Source organism: Chiloscyllium punctatum, chromosome 29 (genome assembly GCF_047496795.1).
Source record: "Chiloscyllium punctatum isolate Juve2018m chromosome 29, sChiPun1.3, whole genome shotgun sequence".
Taxonomy (NCBI): domain Eukaryota; kingdom Metazoa; phylum Chordata; class Chondrichthyes; order Orectolobiformes; family Hemiscylliidae; genus Chiloscyllium; species Chiloscyllium punctatum.
This window is the reverse complement of record NC_092767.1, coordinates 69,080,440-69,101,348: the sequence shown is the minus strand read 5'-3', so window position 1 is coordinate 69,101,348 and position 20,909 is coordinate 69,080,440. Positions and strand designations below refer to the sequence as shown.

Genomic DNA, 20,909 nt, shown 5'->3' with positions numbered 1-20,909 from the left:
GTGTTTTTAAACAGTGTCTCAGTCTGTGTGTTTATATCAGTGTCCCAATCTGTGTATTTATATCAGTGTGTCAGTGTGTATTTATGTCAGTGTGTCAGAGTGTATGTTTCTATCAGTGTGTCAATGTGTGTTTATATCAGTGTTAGTTTGTGTTAATGTGCGTGTTTGTATCAGTGTGTCAGTGCGTGTTTATATCAGTGTTAGTCTGTGTTAGTGAGGGTGTTTCTGTAAGTGTGTCAGTGCGTGTTTATATCAGTGTTAGTCTGTGTAAGTGAGTGTGTTTATATCATGGTTCGGAGATGCCGGTGTTGGACTGGGGTGTACAAAGTTAAAAATCACACAACACCAGGTATAGTCCAACGGGTTTAATTGGAATCACACTAGCTTTCGGAGCGACGCTCCTTCATCAGGTGATAGTGGGGGGCTCGATCTAGAACACTTCAGTGGTCCAGGACATTCAGCCTCGGACCTTCGGGTGACCATCCTCCAAGGTGGACTTCAGGACAGGTAGCAGAGAAAAGTGGCCAAACAGAGGCTGATGGCTAAGTTCGGTACCCATAGGGAGGGCCTCAACCAGGACCTTGGGTTCATGTCACATTACAGATGATCAACGTTGCACTACACACATACACAGATATTCCTACACACGCACACTCTCACATACACATGGACAGAGGTACACACAGACACACACACAGACACCCACACACACCCTTATGGACACACACACTCCCACACTCAAACATGCACCCCCTCACAGACTTAAGACATTCTGCACTCGCTACACACACACACACACACTTTCTCACACTCACAACCCCCACCCCAGACAGACACACACACAGAGACAAAGACCCACATGCACACATATATTTTGTGGGGTGAATTTGTACTTGCAGAGTTACATTGCACTTTGCTCAAAAACTGCATACATTCATGTAGAACTCTGAGGTTAAAAACTGCATGAATTTATGTAAAACTCTGTAATCTCACATTTTAGATTAGAATCAATCTAAACATCAGGTCATAGACAGAGAACACAGGGGGCTAACACCTTCAACATATTGTCTAGCTATCACCATTGTTAACAGCTAACCCGAGAATGCAACTTTAAAAAATGGTTTTGTGATTTACACATGAAAGAAGTGAAACTATCACTGTATTCTAACAGATGAAAGACTTAACAATCAGTTTTTCAATGTAAAATTTCAGTTACATCACACTGCAAATTTTTGCTATAAATTCTGTGTTACGATTGAGCCCTCCACTATCACCTGATGAAGGAGTGTCACTCCGAAAGCTAGTGTGCTTCCAATTAAACCTGTTGGACTATAACCTGATGTTGTCTGATTTTTAACTGTGTTTCTATCAGTGTATCAGTGCGTGGTTCTATCAGTGTTAGTCTGTGATAGTCAGTGTGTTTACATCTGTGTTTCGGTGCGTTTTTATATCAGTGTTAATCTGTGTTAGTGAGTGTGTTTCTGTCAGTGTGTCAGTGTGTGTTTATATCAGTGTTAGTCTGTGTTAGTGAGTGTGTTTCTATCAGTGTGTCAGTGTGAGTTTATATCAGTGTTAATCTGTGTTAGTGAGTGTGTTTCTATCAGTGTGTCAGTGTGTGTTTATATCAGTGTTAGTCTGTGTCAGTGAGTGTGTTTCTATCAGTGTGTCAGTGTGTGTTTATATCCATGTTAGTCTGTGTTAGTGAGAGTTTCTATCAGTGTGTCAGTGCGTGGTTATATAAGCGTTAGTCTGTGTTAGCAAGTGTGTTTCTGTCAATGCCTCAGTGCATATTTATGTCAATGTTAGTCTGTGTTGGTGAGTGTGTATCTATCAATTTGTCAGTGCGTGGTTATATCAGCGTTAGTCTGTGTCAGTGAGAGTTTCTATCAGTGTGTCAGTGTGTGGTTATATCAGCGTTAGTCTGTGTTAGTGAGTGTGTTTCTGTCAATGCGTCAGTGCATATATATGTCAGTGTTAGTCTGTGTTGGTGACTGTGTTTCTATCAGTGTGTCAGTGCGTGGTTATATAAGCGTTAGTCTGTGTTAGCAAGTGTGTTTCTGTCAATGCCTCAGTGCATATTTATGTCAATGTTAGTCTGTGTTGGTGAGTGTGTATCTATCAATTTGTCAGTGCGTGGTTATATCAGCGTTAGTCTGTGTCAGTGAGAGTTTCTATCAGTGTGTCAGTGTGTGGTTATATCAGCGTTAGTCTGTGTTAGTGAGTGTGTTTCTGTCAATGCGTCAGTGCATATATATGTCAGTGTTAGTCTGTGTTGGTGACTGTGTTTCTATCAGTGTGTTCGGGCGCGTTTGTACTAATGTTAGTCTGTATTAGTGAGTGTTTTTCTATCAGTGTGTTATTGCGTGTTTATATTAGTGTTAGTCTATGTTAGTGAGTCTGTTTCTGTCAGTGTGTCAGTGTGTGTTTATATCAGTATTAGACTGTGTTAGTGCATGTGTTTCTATCAGTGTGTGTTTATATCAGTGTCGGTCTGTGTTAGTGAGTGTGAATCTCTCAGTGTGAGAGTCTACGTGTTTTTATCATTGCTAGTCTTTGTTACTACGTTTGTATTAGTGTGTCAGTTTGTGTAGTTATATCAGTGTTGGTCTGTGTTAGTGTGAGTTTTTCTGTCAGTGTGCAAGTCCGTGTTTATATCAGTGTTAGACTGTGTTCGTGAGTGTGTTTCTGTCAGTGTGTCAGTGTGTACGTTTGTATCAGTGATAATCAGTGTTAGTGAGTGTGCTTCTATCAGTGTGTAAGTCCGTGTTTATATCACTTTGTCAGCGTGTTTATGTCAGTGTGTCAGTGTGTGTGTTTATATCACTGTGTCAGTGTGTATGTTTATATCATTGTGTCAGTGTGTGTGTTTGTATCAGTGTGTCAGTGTGTGTGTTTATATCAGTGTGTCAGTGTGTATGTTTATATCATTGTGTCAGTGTGTGTGTTTGTATCAGTGTGTCAGTGTGTGTGTTTATATCAGTGTGTCAGTGAGTGTGTTTATGTCAGTGTGTCAGTGTGTGTGTTTATATCATTTTATTTTTCATTGTGTGTGTTTGTATCACTGTGTCAGTGTGTGTTATATCACTGTGTCAGTGTGTGTTTATATCAGTGTGTCAGTGTGTGTTTATATCACTGTGTTAGTGTGTGCTTATATCACTGTGTCAGTGTGTGTATTTACCTCAGGACAGCAATGTGAGCCAAATCAACAAGTCAATCTGTGCGTTTATTCCACTTTGTCAGTGAGGATGTTTGTATCTTTGTGTGTGTGTGCCTGTGTGTGTGTCTGTGCATGGGTGTGTGTATGTGAGTGTGTGTGTCTGTGTGTGTGTATCTGTGTGTGTGTCTGTGTCTGTATGTGTGTCTGTGTCTGTATGTGTGTATGTGAGTGTGTGTGTGGGTGTGTTTGTGTCTTTGAGTGTGTGTGTGTGTCTGTGTGTGTGTGTGTCTGTGTGTGTGGCAGAGGGAGTGTTTTTGATACTTGCCCGTGTGCGCGTTTACATTAATGTCAGTGTCATTGTGTGTAAGTATATTCCTGCATCCATGTGTGTCTTTATTTCTGTGTGTCACTGTGGTTTTATATCAGTGTGTCATTATGTGTTATATAAGTCTGTTTGTTTATGTGCTTTAAATTAGTGTCTCAGTGTGTGAGTTTATATAAGTGTGTCAATATCTATTTACATCAGTGAGTTGGTGTCTGCATTTATATTGGCTTTATTCCTGATGAAGGGTTCCTGCCTGAAACATTGATTTTCCTGCTCCTCAGATGCTGCCTGACCTGCTGTGCTTTTCTAGCGCCATACTTATCTTGTCTCTGATCTCCAGTATCTGCAGTCCTCACTTTCACCGTGTGCATTTATATTGCTGTGTCAAAATGTTCATATTGTTATGGTAATGTGTGTTTACATCTGTGTCGGAGTGTATGTTTTTATATGTATGTGTCAGTGTGTGAATGTGTGTTTTTATCAGTGTATTAGTGTGTTTATATCATTGTGTATTAATGGGTGAGTTAATATCAGTATTGTTGTGTGAATATCCTTGAATGTGTGTTTATATATTATCTCTGTGTGTTTATGTCACAGTGACAGTGAGTGTTTATATCAGTGTGTCATTGTGTTTATGACAGGGCGAAATTTTGCATATATTATTTGTGATTTCAGTTTGTCTCTGTGTGATTATGTCAGTGTCAGTGAGTGTACTTATATCTGTGTGTTTATGTTAGTGTGTTTATATCAATGTGATATTTTGCATGTACCATTTGTTATATTAGTTTGTCTCTGTGTGTTTACATCAGTATGTCAGTGTGAGCATTTATTTCAATGGGTCAGTGTATGTATTTATATCAGTGTGTCAGAGTGTGTGTTTGCATCAGTGTGTCAGTGTGTGTATTTACATCAGTGTGTCAGAGCGTGTGTTTGCATCAGTGTGTCAGTGTGTGTATTTATATGTGTATCAGAGTGTGTGTTTATATCAGTGTGTCAGAGTGTATGTTTATATCAGTGTGTCAGTGTGTGTATTTATATCAGTGAGTCAGTGTGTGTGTGTGTTTATATCACTGTGTCAGTGTGTGTGTTTATATCAGTGTGTCCGTGTGTGTGTGTTTATGTCAATGTGTCAGTGTGTGTGTTTATATCAGTGTCAGTGTGTGTTTATATCAGTGTGTCAGTGTGTGTATTTATGTCAGTGAGTGTGTTTATATCAGTGTGTCAGTGTGTGTGTTTATATCACAGTGTCAGTGTGTGTTTATATCAGTGTGTCAGTGCATGTGTTTGTATCAGTGTGCGTGTTTATTTCACTGTGTCAGTATGTGTGCTTGTATCAGCGTGTTAGTGTACGTGTTTATATCAGTGTGTCAGTGTGTGTGTGTTTATGTCACTGTGTCGTTGCGTGTTTATATCAGTGTGTCAGTGTGTGTGTTTATAATGGTGTCAGTGAGAAGTTTATATCAATGTGTGTTTATATTGCTGTATCGATGTGGCAAAATATGTATTTATATCAGCATGCTGTGTGTGTTAATTAGTGTGTTTATATCGGTATAACGGTGTGTCTGTTTCTATCAGTGCAACGGTGCGTATTAGATCAGCCTGTCAGTTTGTGTGTTTTTAAACTGTGTCCTAGTCTGTGTGTTTATATCAGTGTGTCAGTGTGTGTGTTTATATCAGTGTGTCAGAGTGTGTGTTTATATCAGTGTGTCAGTAATGTGTGTGTTTATATTAGTATGTCAGTGATTGTGTTTATGTCAGTGATTGTGTTTATGTCAGTATATATGTTTATATCAGTGTGTCAGTGTGTGTTTATATCACTGTGTCAGTGTGTGTTTAAATTAGTGTGTCAGTGATTGTGTTTATATCAGTGTGTAAGATTATATATTAATGTATCTATCATTGTGCTTATATCACTGTGTGTGTGTTTTTATAGTGTATTTGTGTCATTGTGTTTATATTAGTGTGTCAACAGATGTATATAATTGCCTCAGTGCATGTTTATATCAATGTGTATTAATATCAGTGTTGCAGTTTGTGTTTTCATCATTGTGTCAGTGTGTTCGACTATATCGGTTTGTCTGTGTGTTTATATCCATGTCTCTGCATGTGTTCATAACAGTGTGTGTGTTTATATCACTGAGTCAGCCTGTGTTTGTATCAACTTGTCTGTGTATCAATGTGTGTTTATATTTCTGTGTCAATGATTGTGTTTATATCATTGTGAGAGTGTGGATTTTTTTATCAGTTTGTCTCTGTGAGTGGTTATGCTTTGTGAATGGTTCTGTTTTTATCACTATGACAATGTATGTTTATATAGAGAGTTTGTTTTTGTTTTTATATCAGTGTATATGTTTATGGCAGAGTGCCACTTTCTGAGTTATATCAACGTGACAGTGTCTATTTTGATTAATGCAACAGTGACTGTATTTATAAATGTTTGCATCACTATGTCAGTGAGTGTGTTTATATCATTGTGTGTATTTATATAGTGTGTCAGCGTGAGTGTTAATATCAGTATTTGTTTCCAGTCAATGCATCAATATGTGAATTCATATCATGGTGTTTGGGTCTGTATACTGTATGTCAATATTTCTGTATATGTGCAAAAGTGAGTACTGCAGATGCTGGGCGTCAGAGTCAAGATTAGAGTGGTGCTGGAAAAACACAGGAGTGAGGATGATGAAGGACTTTTGCCCAAAACATTGATTTTCCTGTTCTTCGGATTCTGCCTGATCCACTGTGCTTTTCCAGCACCACTCTAATCTTGTCTCTGTATATGTATTCATATCAGTGTGTCAGTTTTTATCAGCGTGTGAGTGTGTGCGTTTGTATCAGTGTGAGGGTGTATGTGTTTCAGTGTGTCAGTGTGTGTTTATATCAGTGTGTCAGTGTGTTTATATTAATGTGTCAGTGAGTGTGCTTATATCAGTGTGTCAGTGTTTATATCAGCATGTCTGTATGTGTTTCTATCAGTGTGTGTTTATATCAGTGTGTCAGTGTGTTTGTATTATGTTATTGATTGTGTAGATTGTGTCAGTGTGTGCTTATATTAGTGTGTCTGTATTTGTATGCCTATGTCATTATCGCAGTGTTTCATTTTCTGTGTTTATATCAGTGTGACAGTATCTGCCTTCATATAAGTCTGTCAGTGTGTGGTCATACCAGTATTTGTGTGTGTGTGTGTGTGTGTGTGTGTGTGTGTGTGTGTGTGTGTGTGTGTGTGTGTGTGTGTTCTGTTTTGGGTTGTGGGCATCGCTGGCTGGTCAACATTTATTGCCCAACCTGAGTTGACCTTGATTAGGTGGTGATGAGCTGCTTTCATCATACCGTGGTATTCCATGTGCTGTCGGTGGACCCACAAAGCCATTACACAGGGAAATCCAAGATTTTTGCCCAGTGAGAGTAATGGGCAGCATTATATTTCCAAATCTAGATGGGAAGCGGCTTGAAGGGAAATGGCAAATGGTGGTGTTCCCATATATCTGCTGCATTTGTCCTTCTAGACAGAAGTGATCAGGGGTTTGGAAGGTGCTGTCTGAGGATCTTGGGTGAATTTCTGCACTGCATCTTGTAGATGGTACATACAGCTGCTGCTGAGCATTGGTGGTGGAGGGACTGACTGCTTGAGGGGTGTGATGCCAGTCAAGGAGGCTGCTTAGTCTTGGATGGTGTCGAGCTTCGTGAGTGTTTTTCAAACTGCTCCCCTCCAGGGGCAAGTGGGGAGTATTCCATCACACTCCTGACTTGTGCCTTGGAGATGGTGGACACGCTTTTGGGAGTCAGGAGGTGAATGACTTGCCGCGGTATTCTTGGTCTCTAACCTGCTCTCGTAGCGACTGTGTTTATGTGGTGAGTCCGGTTGTGTTTCTGGTCAATGGTAACCCCCCCCCCCCAGGATGTTGATCGTGGGGAAATCAGTGATGGTAACGCCTTTGAATGTCAACAGACTGTCTGCTATTGGAGATGGTCACTGCCTGGCAGTTGTGTGGCCCAAGCCTGGATATTGTCCAGGTCTAAGTTGCATTTGGGCAAGGGCTGCTGCAGTCTGTGGGGAGTTGTGAGTGATGCTGAACATTGTGCAATGTGAGTTTTACGTCTGTAAGTATGTGTTTATGTCAGTAGTGGCGAGAGAAGTAGGATCCAAATAGGGACCAAGAAGTAGATCTACACTTAGAAGCAAGAGAAAACGCTGAGGTTTTGAATCAATACTTTCCATGTTTATTTACAAGACAGGTACTGCACATGCCTTGTTGACAGAGGAGGAACCTCCATCACTAGAAGGGTTTAACGTATAGAAGGAAGAGGTATTGGATAAGTTACCATGCTGCAATTTGACAAGGCACCTGGACCAGGTGAAACTGTTAGGGTCCCAACTGAAGTTATGAAAGAACAAATTAAATCCCTGACAGGAGCACGGCTTGATAGATTTGTTTCCCCTTTAACAAAATGCTTTCTGCTGAAATTCAAATATGCAATGCTGAAGACTAACCATAGAACAGAAGTCAATTCAGAAAAGAAATGAAAGAATAATCCATACTCTCCCCCATGCTATATATCCAAAGTGATTAAATTTTGAAACACATAGAAAAGGTTTAATCCTATTAATCCCAGAATGTCCCTTTTTGGGGCGGCACAGTGTCTCAGTGGTTAGCACTGCTGCCTCACAGCGCCAGGGACCCAGGTTCGATTCCAGCCTTGGGCGACTGTCTATGTGGAGTTTGCACATTCTCCCCGTGTCTGCGTGGGTTTCCTCTGGGTGCTCCGGTTTCCTCCCACTTTCCAAAGATTTGGCGGATTGGCTGTGCTAAATTTCCCATAGTGCCCAGGGGATGTGTGGGTTAGTTGGATTAGCCGTGGAAAATGCAGGGACTGGGTGGGATGCTCTTCAGAGGGTCAGTGTGGACTTGCTGGGCTGAATGGCCTGTTTCTACACCGGAGGGATTCTGTTCTATGAAACTGAGTTTTTGAAGAAGTAACAGAGAGTGTTGATGAGGGCTGGGCTGCTGATGTGGTGTAGGAGACAGTGAGGTGTGCAGATGCTGGAGATCAGAGTGAGAGTGTGTTGCTGGAAAAACACAGCAGCATCCGAGGAGTGGGAAAATCGACGTTTCGGGCCGGAGCCCTTCATTAGGATGTGGGGTACACGAAGGCATTTGATACAAACCCACACAACAGATTTATGATGACACTGATAGGTCACGGTTTAAACGGGACAGCAGAAATTTGGAGGCAAGATTGTTTGAGGGATTGGTCATGGAATAAATAGACCTGTCGCAATGCGGGTATAAAACTGGCTGAGGGGTAAGGAAGGAGACAGAAACAGGTAAGGGGCAGTTTTGGGGCTGTAGTGGGGGTCCCCATGAATCAGTATTGGGACCTCTGCTTTCCCTGATGCACATTGATCTAGATCGTAGTGTACAGTGGACAACTACAAAGTTTCAAACAACAGAAACCTTGGGAGAATTGTAAACTGTGAGGAGGGTATGGTATTTGAAAGGAACTTCGCACATTGATGCAATGAGCAGATAAGTGGCAGACGATGTTCAATGGCCTTTCTATGTATTTCAAAATGTAATCACTTTGGACATATATTATAGGTGGAGGGTATGGATGAGGCGAAAGTAATATATTTTGGCACGTAGCCAAAGCAGACAGTCAAAAACAAAGGGCTATTGCAAAATGATGTGCAGGAACAAAAGCCTGGGCCTATATGTCCATTATTCATTAAAGTTGGAAGGACAGGCAAAGACAGTTATTAATTTAAAAAATGCTTTTTTTTTTCCAGACTTCATTCATAGCAGCACAGAGTGCAAAAGCAGCATACAAGATGAATGTATGGTTAGGCCTCAGCTGGAGTACTGTGGAGCAGTTCTGGGTGCTGCTCTGCAGATAGGATGTGAATGCAGCGGGGAGAGCGCGGAAGGGGTTTGCAAGAACGCTTCCAGGGATAAGAGAGTTCCGTTCTGAGGGAAAGTTTGGAGAGGTTGGGACTGGTTTTCTTGGACAGAAGGCCTTGGGGAGATTTGACAGAGGTTTTCAATATCATGAGTGGTCTGGATAGATGGGATGGGGGGGGTGGGGGGGTGGGAAAACAGTTCCTATATGCAAAAGGCTTGAGATGCAGAGGGCACAGTTTTAAAGTGTTTTGCAAAATATGCAAATTCAGGGTGTAGTGCAACATTTACAAACCGTGAGCAGTTAAGGTCTGGAATGTCCTGGTGGAAGCAGGTTTCGTCGAAGCAGTGAGAAGGATGATTGTTTAATTAGAATCAATGTGCAAGAGGTAAAGGCAAGGGAATGGCAACTTGATTGCTCATAAAAGCCAGAGCAGACACGATGGACAAAGTGGCTACCTTTGACATTGTAACACTTCTCTGGAAGGGTACACACGCTTGTATCAATTGGAATGTTTATATCAAGTATGTCAGTGAGTGTGTTTATTTCATTACTTAGAGAGTCATAGAGATGTACAGCATGGAAACAGACCCTTCGGTCCAACCTGTCCATGCCGACCAAATATCCCAACCCAATCTAGTCCCACCTGCTAGCACCCAGCCCATATCCCTTCAAACCCTTCCTATTCATGTACCCATCCCTACTTAGATTAGATTAGATTACTTACAGTGTGGAAACAGGCCCTTCGGATATCAAATTGTCTAAAGACTGGCACCTGCAATGATGGGGTTCTCCAGGGGAGGCTGAGATGAACATCCACTTTGCACTCCTAAAAGACTGTTCAAATGTTGTCATTTGTACTGATCGGTTATGTTTCCCCGTCGCTAAAGCCATATTTGTGGTGCCTCCTCCTCTGGTGATCTGTTTCATTGCCCACCATTCACAACAAGGTGAGGCAGGACTGCAGAGCTTAGATCTTATCCATCAGTTGTTGAGTTGCTAAGCCCTGTTCTACTACATACTGCTTAATGCTGTTTGGCACATTCATCCTGTATTATAGCTTCACCAGATTGACATCTCACATTTCGGTATGCTTTGTAAGCTCTTGGCATGCCCTCCGTCACCCTTTATCGAGCTAGCATTGATCCCCTGGCTTGATGGTAATGGTAGAGACGGGTGATACGCCAGGCCATGAGGTTGCAAATTGTGGTTTGAGTGTGATTCTGGTCCTGCTGACGATCCACAGTGCTTCATGGATATTGAATGTTGAGTTGCGGGATCTGTTTAAAGCCTGTCCCATTTGGCACGGCGATAGTTCCACACAACCCGACGTAAGGTATTCTTAATATGAAGATGGGACTTGGTCTCATGAGGGCTATGTAGTGATCAATCCTATTTATACGTTAATGGACAGATGCATCTGCAACAGGCAGTTTGATGAAGATTAAGGGAAGACTGCTTTCCCTCTTGTTGGCTCCTTCACCACCAACAACGCAATCCTGTACCTATGTCCTAAGGACTTGACCAACATTAGTGCTACCAAGTCACCCTTAGTGATGGATATTTTAAGTCCCTCACCTGGAGTATGTTTTGTGTCCCTGCTGCTCTCAGTACTTCCTCCAAGTGGTGTTGAACCTGAAGGAGTACTGATTCATCAGCTGAGGTGACAGTATGTGATCATTAGCAGGAGGTTCCCTTGCCTGTGTTTGACCTGATGTTCTGAGGTCATGGGGTCCAGAGTCAAGCTCGAAAACTACCAGGGTGACTCCCTCCTGACAAAATAACATTGTACCTCTGTTAAGTCTGTTCTGCCAGCATGCCAGGACATATCCGAGGTAGGGATGGTTTCACCTGAGGTCTTATCTGTAAGGTGTGGTTCTATGAATATGATGATGTCGACTTGACTGGTGTATGAGATAGCTTCCCTAATTTTGGCACTAGCCCCCAGATGTTAGTAAGGAGAACTTTGCAGAGTTGACTGGCTGTGTTTTCCATTTTCGTTACATTGTGTTTCTGTAGTCTAGTGGTTACCATGTACACCTCACACATGAAAGGTTCCTGGTTTGATACCAGGCAGACACAGGGATGCTCCCTCGTTATCGAGATAAGGTATGTTGTTCCAACTTTTTGGGAAAGGTGAACAGAGCTCATTCAACGTGCAGCAGGTTGGCTCAGTGGTTAGCCTCGCTGTCGCACGGCACCAGTGACCCGGGGTCGACTCCACTCTTGGGCGACTGTGCGGAGTTTGCACATTCTCCCCATGTCTGTGTGGGTTTCCTCCGGGTGCTCCGGTTTCTTCCCACAGTCCAAAGATGTGCAGGTTAGGGTGGATTGGCCATGCTAAATTGCCCCATAGTGTCCAGGGATGTGTAGGCTAGGTGGATTAGCCATGGGAAATGCAGGATTGCAGAGATAGGGGGTAGGTCTGAGTGAGTTGCGATCGGTGTGGATGAATGGCCTGTTTCCTCACTGTAGGGATCCTATGGTTTCCAATCCCCAGGTCATGGGTCTGATTTCATTCCTTTTTGTTGAGACTCTTTAGTAATTTGATAAAAGCCAAACCCGGTCAGTTCGGAGTCAACCATATTGCAGTGGGTCTGGAGTTACATGCAGCATACTTCCTTCTCTACAGGGCATTGAGAGGCAGAGAGGTTTTTCATGACAATCAACAAAGAGCATTATTGGACTTTTATTCAACTCAGATTTCAACATCTCCTGTGGTGGTATTCAAACCTGCATTGCCTGCATGGCTGGATTACTGTAATAAAATCTTAAAAACTGTGGACGCTAGCAACTTGAATCAAAACCAGAAAGTGCTGGAGAAATTCAGCAGCATTTTAGAGAGAAACAGAGTTAGCATTTTGAGTCCAGCATTTACAATTTGTGTCCCTTGCTTACTAATCAGGATAACGCATGGCTTAGAAAGGGTGGACGCTGGGAATTTGTTTCCGTTAAGTGGGGATACTAGGACCCATGGGCACAGCCTAAGAATTAGAGGGGGTCAATTCAGAACGGAAATGAGGAGACATTTCTCCAGCCAGAGAGTGGTGGGCCTGTGGAATTCATTGCCACGGAGCGCAGTGGAGGCCGGGACGTTAAATGTCTTCAAGGCCGAGATTGATAAATTCTTAATCTCCCAAGGAATTAAGGGATATGGGGAGAGCGCGGGTAAGAGGCGTTGAAATGCCCATCTGCCATGATTGAATGGCGGAGTGGACTCGATGGGCCGAATGGCCTTACTTCCACTCCTAGTCAAGTGACAACACCACTACACCATCACCTCCCCATATTCATGTGTCAGTGTGTGTGTTCACATCAGTGTGTATGTGTCGGTTTATATCTGTGTGTGTATTTATATCAGGGTGGGTAATTATATTCCGGTGTCAACATATCCATTTGTCCAAGTGTGTCTGTCAATAAGCAACAAGGGCATGTAAAAACAGCACAGGAATACCTGTATCCTTCAACAGACAAGCAGGACTAATGCATGTTACTTGTTGCAACATGTATGTTTGTATCAAATGACTGTTAAATCTAATCTGATGACTAAAAGTTAAATAATGCAGCAGGCATATCTCAGTTTAGGCTTAGAAATACATCCATAAGAATACAACAAAATTACAGCATGGAAACAGGCTACTCAGCCCAACTTCTCCAGGCTGGTGTTTATGCTCATTATAAGCCTACTCCCACCCCGAACCCAACCCCCTTCTTATTTTACCCGCTGAACATAGCCTCCTATTTCTTTCCTGTGTTTATGCATTCCTATTAAATGCATCCCTGATGTTCACTGCAGCTGCTCCCTCTGGTGAGATCAGACCTGGAGTACTGTGTACAGTTTTGGTCCCCTTGTGTGAGGAGGGATGTCGTTGCAGTAGAGGTTTTTAAGAAGTGGCTTACTTGATTGACTCCAGAAATTAGGGGTTTGTCTTCTGAAGAAAGATTACTCAGGTTAGGAGTATACTCTCTGAGTATAAGAAGAATGAGAGGCAATCTAATTAAGGTACAGGCAATTCTTCTATAACGCCATGGTTGCGTTCTTATGCAGCCCCTGCGTTACGGGAAAATCGCACTTTCAAAACAGTGCTTAGAGCATTGGAGCTGTAATCGTGTTACAGCCAACACGCGTTTTAAAAGTTCACATTCGAGAAACAGTGTCCCCCAATTCGTGTTACAGCGAACTCGTGTTGACAAAACACGTGTTATATAACAGAACGACCTGCACATAAATGCTAAAGAGGACTGGCAAAGTGGTCGTAGAGAGGGTGTTTCCTCTTTTGGGGTAGTCTAGAATGACAGGTCATAGCTTTAGACTCAGGGGATGGCAGATTCAAGACAAAGAGGAGAAGTAACTAGTTCTGTCTAAAGGTTGTGAATCTGCGGAATTCACTCCCCGGGAATGTGGGGGATGCTGAGTCTTTTCAGTGTTTCATTTCTTTCTGTCTTTTCGCCCGTCCTCATTTACGAGGATGGGATTCTGCATCTCCGCTGGATTGGCCCATGCTTTTCAGCAAAACACTGCAGTGATTTGTCAAAGCCTCCTGCAGCCTGACTGACCAGAAGACTCTCTTGCTCTTACCACCAGCCGACAAACATGCTGGAAGGATTTACTGGCTGTCAAGCTGTTTGGCCACAGTACAAATGCACCTTGCATGGCCACCAAGTGCTGGAGTGGGACTTGAACTGGAGCCCCTGGCCCAGAGGTAGCGACACTACCCTCTGCACCCACCAGATCTCCTTGTGGTCCCCTTTGTATTCCTGTTAGTTTCTCCTCATTGATGGCTGTAAGTTCTTCCCTCACCTTTGTCTCTTGATTTTCACTGACTGCTTCTTGTCTCTTCTACTATGAAGCTGCATACAAAATATTGTTTAGTTCTTCCTGGTAGGAAGAAGTTCCGGCATCATCCCCCTTTGAATCTTGCGTCTCCTCCAGTGTGGAGAAAGTGAGGTCTGATCTCCTCCAGTCTCTCCTCTAATCCATTTTTTAAAAAATGTTTTGGAAACCAGAACTGAGAACGACCTAGTACACCGAGGTAGTTCCGAAGAAGGGTCGTACAGGTCAGGAAATAATAATTCTGTTTCTCTCTCCAGATATACTGCCAGACCTGCTGAGTTTCTCCTGCACTCTCTGTGTTTATTACAGAAATGTGGTCACCGTTGAAAATACAAGCACAGTCGCAACCAGTCCCTGGAGTACCACTCTCACCTCTGTGCTCCAAGGTTGTCGTTCAGAGTTCTGAACACACAATACTAACTGGTGATTCCAGTCTGTTACTTGGGGGTTGTCACTGCTCAGATGAAACGTGAAGCCGAGATCCTTTCCGCCCTCTGTTTGTTTGATTTATTGTAGTCATGTGTACCTAAGTACAGTGAAAAGCTTTGTTTTGCAAAGTGTACCGGCAGATGATAGCAAGTAGGGGCATACAGAACGTACGCTGCTCAGACAGGGAGAGGTATACCGGGTTACACAGGAGGTGTACAAAGCAGGATTGATATTATTTGAAGTTAGAGAGGTCCGTTCATCAGCAAGGAAGAAGCTGTTCCTGAACCTGTCGGTGCGTGTGTTCAGGTGTCTGTATCTTCTGCCTGATGGAAGGGGTTGCAGTGGAGCATTACTGAGGTGCAATGGGGCTATGATGATGTTTGGCAGTCTTTTTGCGGCAACGAGAGGTGCTCATGGATGGGAGGTCGGATTCTGTAATGGTCTGGGCTGGGCACACCAACTTCTGTAGTTTCTTACCATCCTGGGCAGAGCACTGCTTCAAAGAAGAGGAGAGTAACTCCCCTCTTTTAAGGACAGACTAGATAAAATTGGATTATATTCTTTCGAGCACAGAAGACTGAGGAGGTACATGATTGACACATGTAAGATTACGAGGGGTAGGAACAGGGTGAATAGTGAGCAGCTGTTCCCCTTGGTTGATGGGTCAAGCACGAGGGGCCACAGTTTTAGGGGAAGGGACAAGAGATTCAGAGGGGATTTGGGGGAAAATAACGTCTCCACTCAGTGGGCGGTGGGAGTCAGGAATGCATTACCTGGAAAGGCAGGGGAGACTGGAAACCTTACAACCTCTAAAACAAAATTTAGACAAACTCTTGAAATATCATAACATTGAAGAATATGGGACAAGTGCAGGAAAATGGGATTAGCACGCCTTTAGCAATAAATGCGGGAAAATGGGATTAGCACGCCTTTAGCGCTAAATGCAGGAAAATGGGATTAGCACGCCTTTAGTGCTAAATGCAGGAAAATGGGATTAGCACGCCTTTAGCAATAAATGCAGGAAAATGGGATTAGCACGCCTTTAGTACTAAGTGCAGGAAAATGGGATTAGCACGCCTTTAGTACTAAATGCAGGAAAATGGGATTAGCACGCCTTGAGCGCTAAATGCAGGAAAATGGGATTAGCACGCCTTTAGCGCTAAATGCAGGAAAATGGGATTAGCACGCCTTTAGTACTAAATGCAGAAAAATGGAATTAACATGCCTTTAGTGGTAAATCATCGTGGGTGATTACTCGATCGAGCGAAGGGCCTTTTCAGCCCTGTATGAATCATTCTGGTCATTATTTATCCCTCAACCAGCGTCGCTAAAAACAGATTCTGTGGTCATTGTCGCAATGTTGATTGTGGGATCTTGCTGTGTACAAACTGACTTGTGGCTTTTCCTAATAAATCATTTGCTCTGGGAAGCCTTGTGGTTCTAGACTTAATGTTGAAGAAAACATGAAATTTTACTGGGTGGAATATTTATTAATGGAGGTTGCTTGACCCAGTGGGCTAGCCTCCCTGCTTGAACCAGAAGCTCTGGATTTGACTCCCAGTCCAGCAAAAGTGCATTCATAAGGTGGCCAAACAAGCAAATGTTGCCAACGCACATCAAAGGCAAGCAGGAAGGGTGGGAGAGATTCCCAATCTGTTGTTCTTGATACATATAGACAAGGAAGAAACTATGGTCTCATTCGATGTAAAGGCACTGTTCACCTCTATCGACAAAACCCTAGCCAGAGAAACAATAGCCAACCTGCTGGACATACAGAACAGACAACAGGACGGGGAACCTAGCAACAAAGACGGCATAATCAAACTACTGGACCTGTGCCTCACAACACACTTCACATTCAACAACCAAACAACCAACCTCAAACTCTTGGTTTGTTGAAGAAAGAAGCAGGTGTAAAGAATAGTGCTTTCAATATTTGTCTTCTGTGCCATTAGACAAGGGAAGTCTTCTCAGTAAGTTCTGAAGAAGGGTCACCGGTCCTGAAACATTAACTCTGCTTTCTCTCCACAGATGCTGCTAGATCTGCTGGGTTTTTCCAGCAGTTTCTGTTCTGGTCTTCTCAGTCGAACGTTGACATTTACACTCAATTTCTTTCTCCCACCCAGATGTACCCCGTGGCAAGCAGTATGAATCCCAGTCTGGGCACCATGAACTCAATCAACACCTACATGGGCATGAATTCCATGGGCTCCGTCGGGAACCTTTCTCCTGCTTCACTCAACATGTCCTACACCAACCTCAGCCCGCCTCTCTCAGTGCTACCGGGCACGGTCAGCCCCATCACCAATGGACTCTCGTCGATGCCAAGCTCCATGAGCCCCGGTGTGGGTCCGACTGGGGGTCAGACAGCGCCGGCCAACTCGCTGTCCCCGTACCAGCCCATGGGCCAGACCTTGGGTTCCTTGGCGCTCTCGCCGGGTCTGAGCAGGGGCAAGGACTCCAAGCCATACCGCCGCAACTTCAGCCACGCCAAGCCTCCCTACTCCTACATCTCCCTGATCACCATGGCGATCCAGCAGGCCTCCAACAAGATGCTGACCCTGAACGAGATCTACCAGTGGATCATGGACCTCTTCCCTTACTACAGGGACAACCAGCAGCGTTGGCAGAACTCCATCCGGCACTCGCTCTCATTCAACGACTGCTTCGTCAAGGTGCCACGCTCACCGGACAAACCGGGCAAGGGCTCCTACTGGGCCCTGCACCCAGACTCGGGCAACATGTTCGAGAACGGCTGCTACCTGCGCCGCCAGAAGCGCTTCAAGTGCCCGAAGGAGAAGCTCTCGCCCCGGGAGGCGGCGGCCTCCTCTACCACCGCCGCCACCTCCTCCTCCGCCGCCATTGACGGCGCCGTGAAGAATTCTAGCCCCAGCTCCGAGGACGCCGAGTCCAGTCAGTGCGACACCCCGCCGGGCACTGAGGAGAGGAGGACCCTCACCGAGCTCGGCTGCCAGAGGGCGGTGGGCACCTCCTCTTCAGCGTCAGGGGTGTCACCGTCGCCTCTGCCTCAGAACATGGCGGCCACTGCCCACCACCACCATCAACAACAACAGCAACATCACCATCACCACCACCATCATCACCACCTCCTCCCACTGCTGCCCGACCTCCAGACGGACCTGAAGATGGACCCTCACTACAGCTTCAACCACCCGTTCTCAATCACGAACCTGATGTCCTCCGAGCAGCCGCACAAAATGGACGCCAAGCTCTTCGAACCACCCGCTCACTACAACAACAGCAGCGGCAGCAGCAACAACAACAAATACAACAACAACTCCTACAACAACAACAACAACAACAACAACAACACGCTGCTCGCCAAAAGCGGCTTCGAGCCGCCCGGTGTCGCCAACGATCCCGGCTCCTATTATCAGCTCATGTACAACAGGTCGCTCCTCAATGCTTCATAAGTCTACATGCCCCCCCCCCCAACCCCACCCCACCCTCTCTCCAACTCCAGTCGCCAACAAGCAAGGGAGAAAATTGAGGGTGGGTATGGGGGCTGACTTCTCGAAAGGCCCCTCTTCAGCCCAACTTGCCCCTCCCCCAATCACTCGAGGCCTTTATCTGATTTCTTTGCAACCTTTCTTTATGTGTGTGGTCCTGTCAGGATTCCCAAGGTCAGACATAGAACACAGAAGAGTAGAGCACAAGTATGAGCCCTTTGGCCCTTGTTGTGTGTGCCAATCTTTTACCCTACTCTAAGATCAAGCCAGCCTACAAACCCTACATTTTGCTATCATCCATGTGTCTACCCAAGCATCACTTAAAATGTCCCTAGAGCATCTGACTCTGATACCATGTTGGCAGTGCATTCCGCACACCCAACACTCTCCCCTAAACCTCCCTCCAGTCACCTTAAAATGATGCTCCATTGTAATAACCATTTCTGCCCTGGGAAAAAGTCTCTGGCTCTATCTGTGCCTCTCATCATCTTGTACACCTCTATCCAGTCACCTATGAACCTTCTTCACTCCAATGAGAAAAGCCCTAGCTCCCTCAACCTTTCTTCATAAGACATGCCCTCTAGTCCTGGCAGCATCCTGGTAAATCTCCTCTGCGCCCTCTCTAAAGCTTCCACATCCTTCCTATAATGAGAGGACCAGAACTGAACACAATATTCCAGGTGTGGTCTAACCAGGGCTCTATAGAGCTGCAGCAAAACCTTACAGCTCTGAAACTCAATCCCCTGCTAATGAAAGCCAACACACCATACACCTTCTTAACACCTCAATCAACTTGGGTGGCAACTTTGGACATAGACCCCAAGGTCCCTCTGTTCCTCCACACTGCCAAGACTCCTGCCTTTAACTCTGTATTCTGCATTCAAATTCAATCTTCCAAAATGACTCACTTCCCTCTTTTCCAGGTTGTGTGAGTATTGTGTGTGTGTGCCTGTCTGTGTATGTGAGAGAGAGTGTGTATGTATGAGTGAGAGAGAGTAAGTGTGTTTGTGTGTGAGAGAGTGTGTGTCTGTGTGAGAGAGAGAGTGTGAGTGTGTGTGTATCTGTGTCTGTGTGAGAGTGTGTGTGTGTGAGTGTGTGTATCTGTATCTGTGTCTGTGTGAGAGAGAGTGTGAGTGCGTGTGTGTGTGAGAGAGAGTGTGTGTGTGAGTGTTTGTGTGTGAGAGTGTGTGTGTGAGTGAGAAAGTCACAATCATTTAGGATCCTCAAAGTTATCAGCAGACACCTTCTGTTCATACATATTCCAAAAATATATTTAATTCACAAATGATCTATAGGTGAATACACCAAGTACAAAACAGTTCCTTACAGATTTTGCGGAAAATACTGTGGGGAATTTTGACAATCCTTAATAGAGCTTCAATCCAGTGTCTGCAGGAAAACAGCATTTTCCAAACATAAAATAGAAACTATTTACATGTTTGAAAAGGCTAAGAGGATATCTCAAAACATACCGGAATCTTGTATTCCTGAGGCAACATCCCAGAGACGTTGCTTTGATTTATTTATTGTTAGGTGTACCAATGTACATTATAAAGCATTGTTCATGAGATAGCAGCATCCCTTTACATAGGATCGTGCAGCACAAAAACAGTCCATTCAGCCCAACCAGTCCATGCCGACCATAATCCCAAACTTAACTAGTCCCACCTGCCTGCTCCTGGCCCATATCCCTCCAACCCCTTCCTATTCATATACTTATCCAAATCTCTTTTAAACGTTTGAACTGTACCCACATCCACCACTTCCTCTGGAAGTTCATTCCACACTCACTATATAAAAAATTTGCCCTTCATGACTTTTATAAATCTCTCTCCCACCTTCAAAATCTGCCAGCTGGTTTTGAAATTCCCCCATCCCACGGAAAAGACAACTACCATGAACTTTACCTGTACCCTTTGTTATCTTATTAACTTCTATCAGGTCACCTCTCAACCTCCGACACTCCAGGGACAAAAGTCCCAGACCACTCAGCCTTGCTTTATAACTCACTATTGTCTTTTTAAAATCCTTCTCCTTTCACCTTAAAAAATGTCCCCTGGTCTTGAAACCCCTACCCTAGGGAAAAGACACCTGCCATTCACCTTCTCTATACCCCTTATTATTTTATAAATCTGTTTGACATGTTTCATGTAATGATGTAAGATGGATTTCAGATATGGAAACAAAGTCCCACTCTGAAATCCTAATACTTCATCCTATATTGTGTACAAGTCAAGAAAGTGAGTTTTGTTTTCCAGTTCTTTCAGAGGATGTGGGCATCATTGACTGTAGTCTAGATTAGAGTGGTGCTGGAAAAGCACAGCACGTCAGGCAGCATCCGAGGAGCAGGAAAATCGACGTTTCGGGCAAAAGCCCTTCTTCAGGAATGAGGCCTCACTCCTGATGAAGGACTTTTGCCTGAAACGTCGATTTTCCTGCTCCTCAGATGCTGCCTGACCTGCTGTGCTTTTCCAGCACCACTCTAATCTCGACTCTGATCTGCAGTACCCACTTCTGTCATCACTGACTGTAGGCCAGCATGTTCTTGCCCATCTCTAGCTGCCTCTTGAGAAGGTGGTGGTCAGCTGCTTTCATGAACTGCTGCAGTCTATATGCTGTAGGTAGACCCACTGTGCCATGAGGGAGGGAATTCCAAGATTCCGCCCTTAAGGAATGGCCATTATATTTCCAAGTCAGGATGGTGAGTGGCTTAGAGGGGAAACTGCAAGGGCTGGTATTCCCATGCATCTGCTACCCTTGCCCTTCTAGACGATAGAGATCGCTGGTTTGGAAGATGCT

At 44.2% G+C, this 20,909-nt stretch overlaps 1 protein-coding gene across 1 annotated transcript in view; it reads left to right on the top strand.

Annotated features, from left to right (window-relative positions):
* The window catches only part of LOC140454532 (hepatocyte nuclear factor 3-beta-like), a 100,403-nt gene extending 79,990 nt beyond the window's left edge, over positions 1-20,413 (top strand). The window contains exon 2 of the mRNA XM_072549344.1: positions 16,767-20,413. Coding sequence (XP_072405445.1) covers positions 16,767-18,074 — 1,308 coding nt within the window. The 3' untranslated portion in view covers positions 18,075-20,413. The remainder of the gene's footprint in view (positions 1-16,766) is intronic.
* Positions 20,414-20,909: the final 496 nt, after the last annotated feature.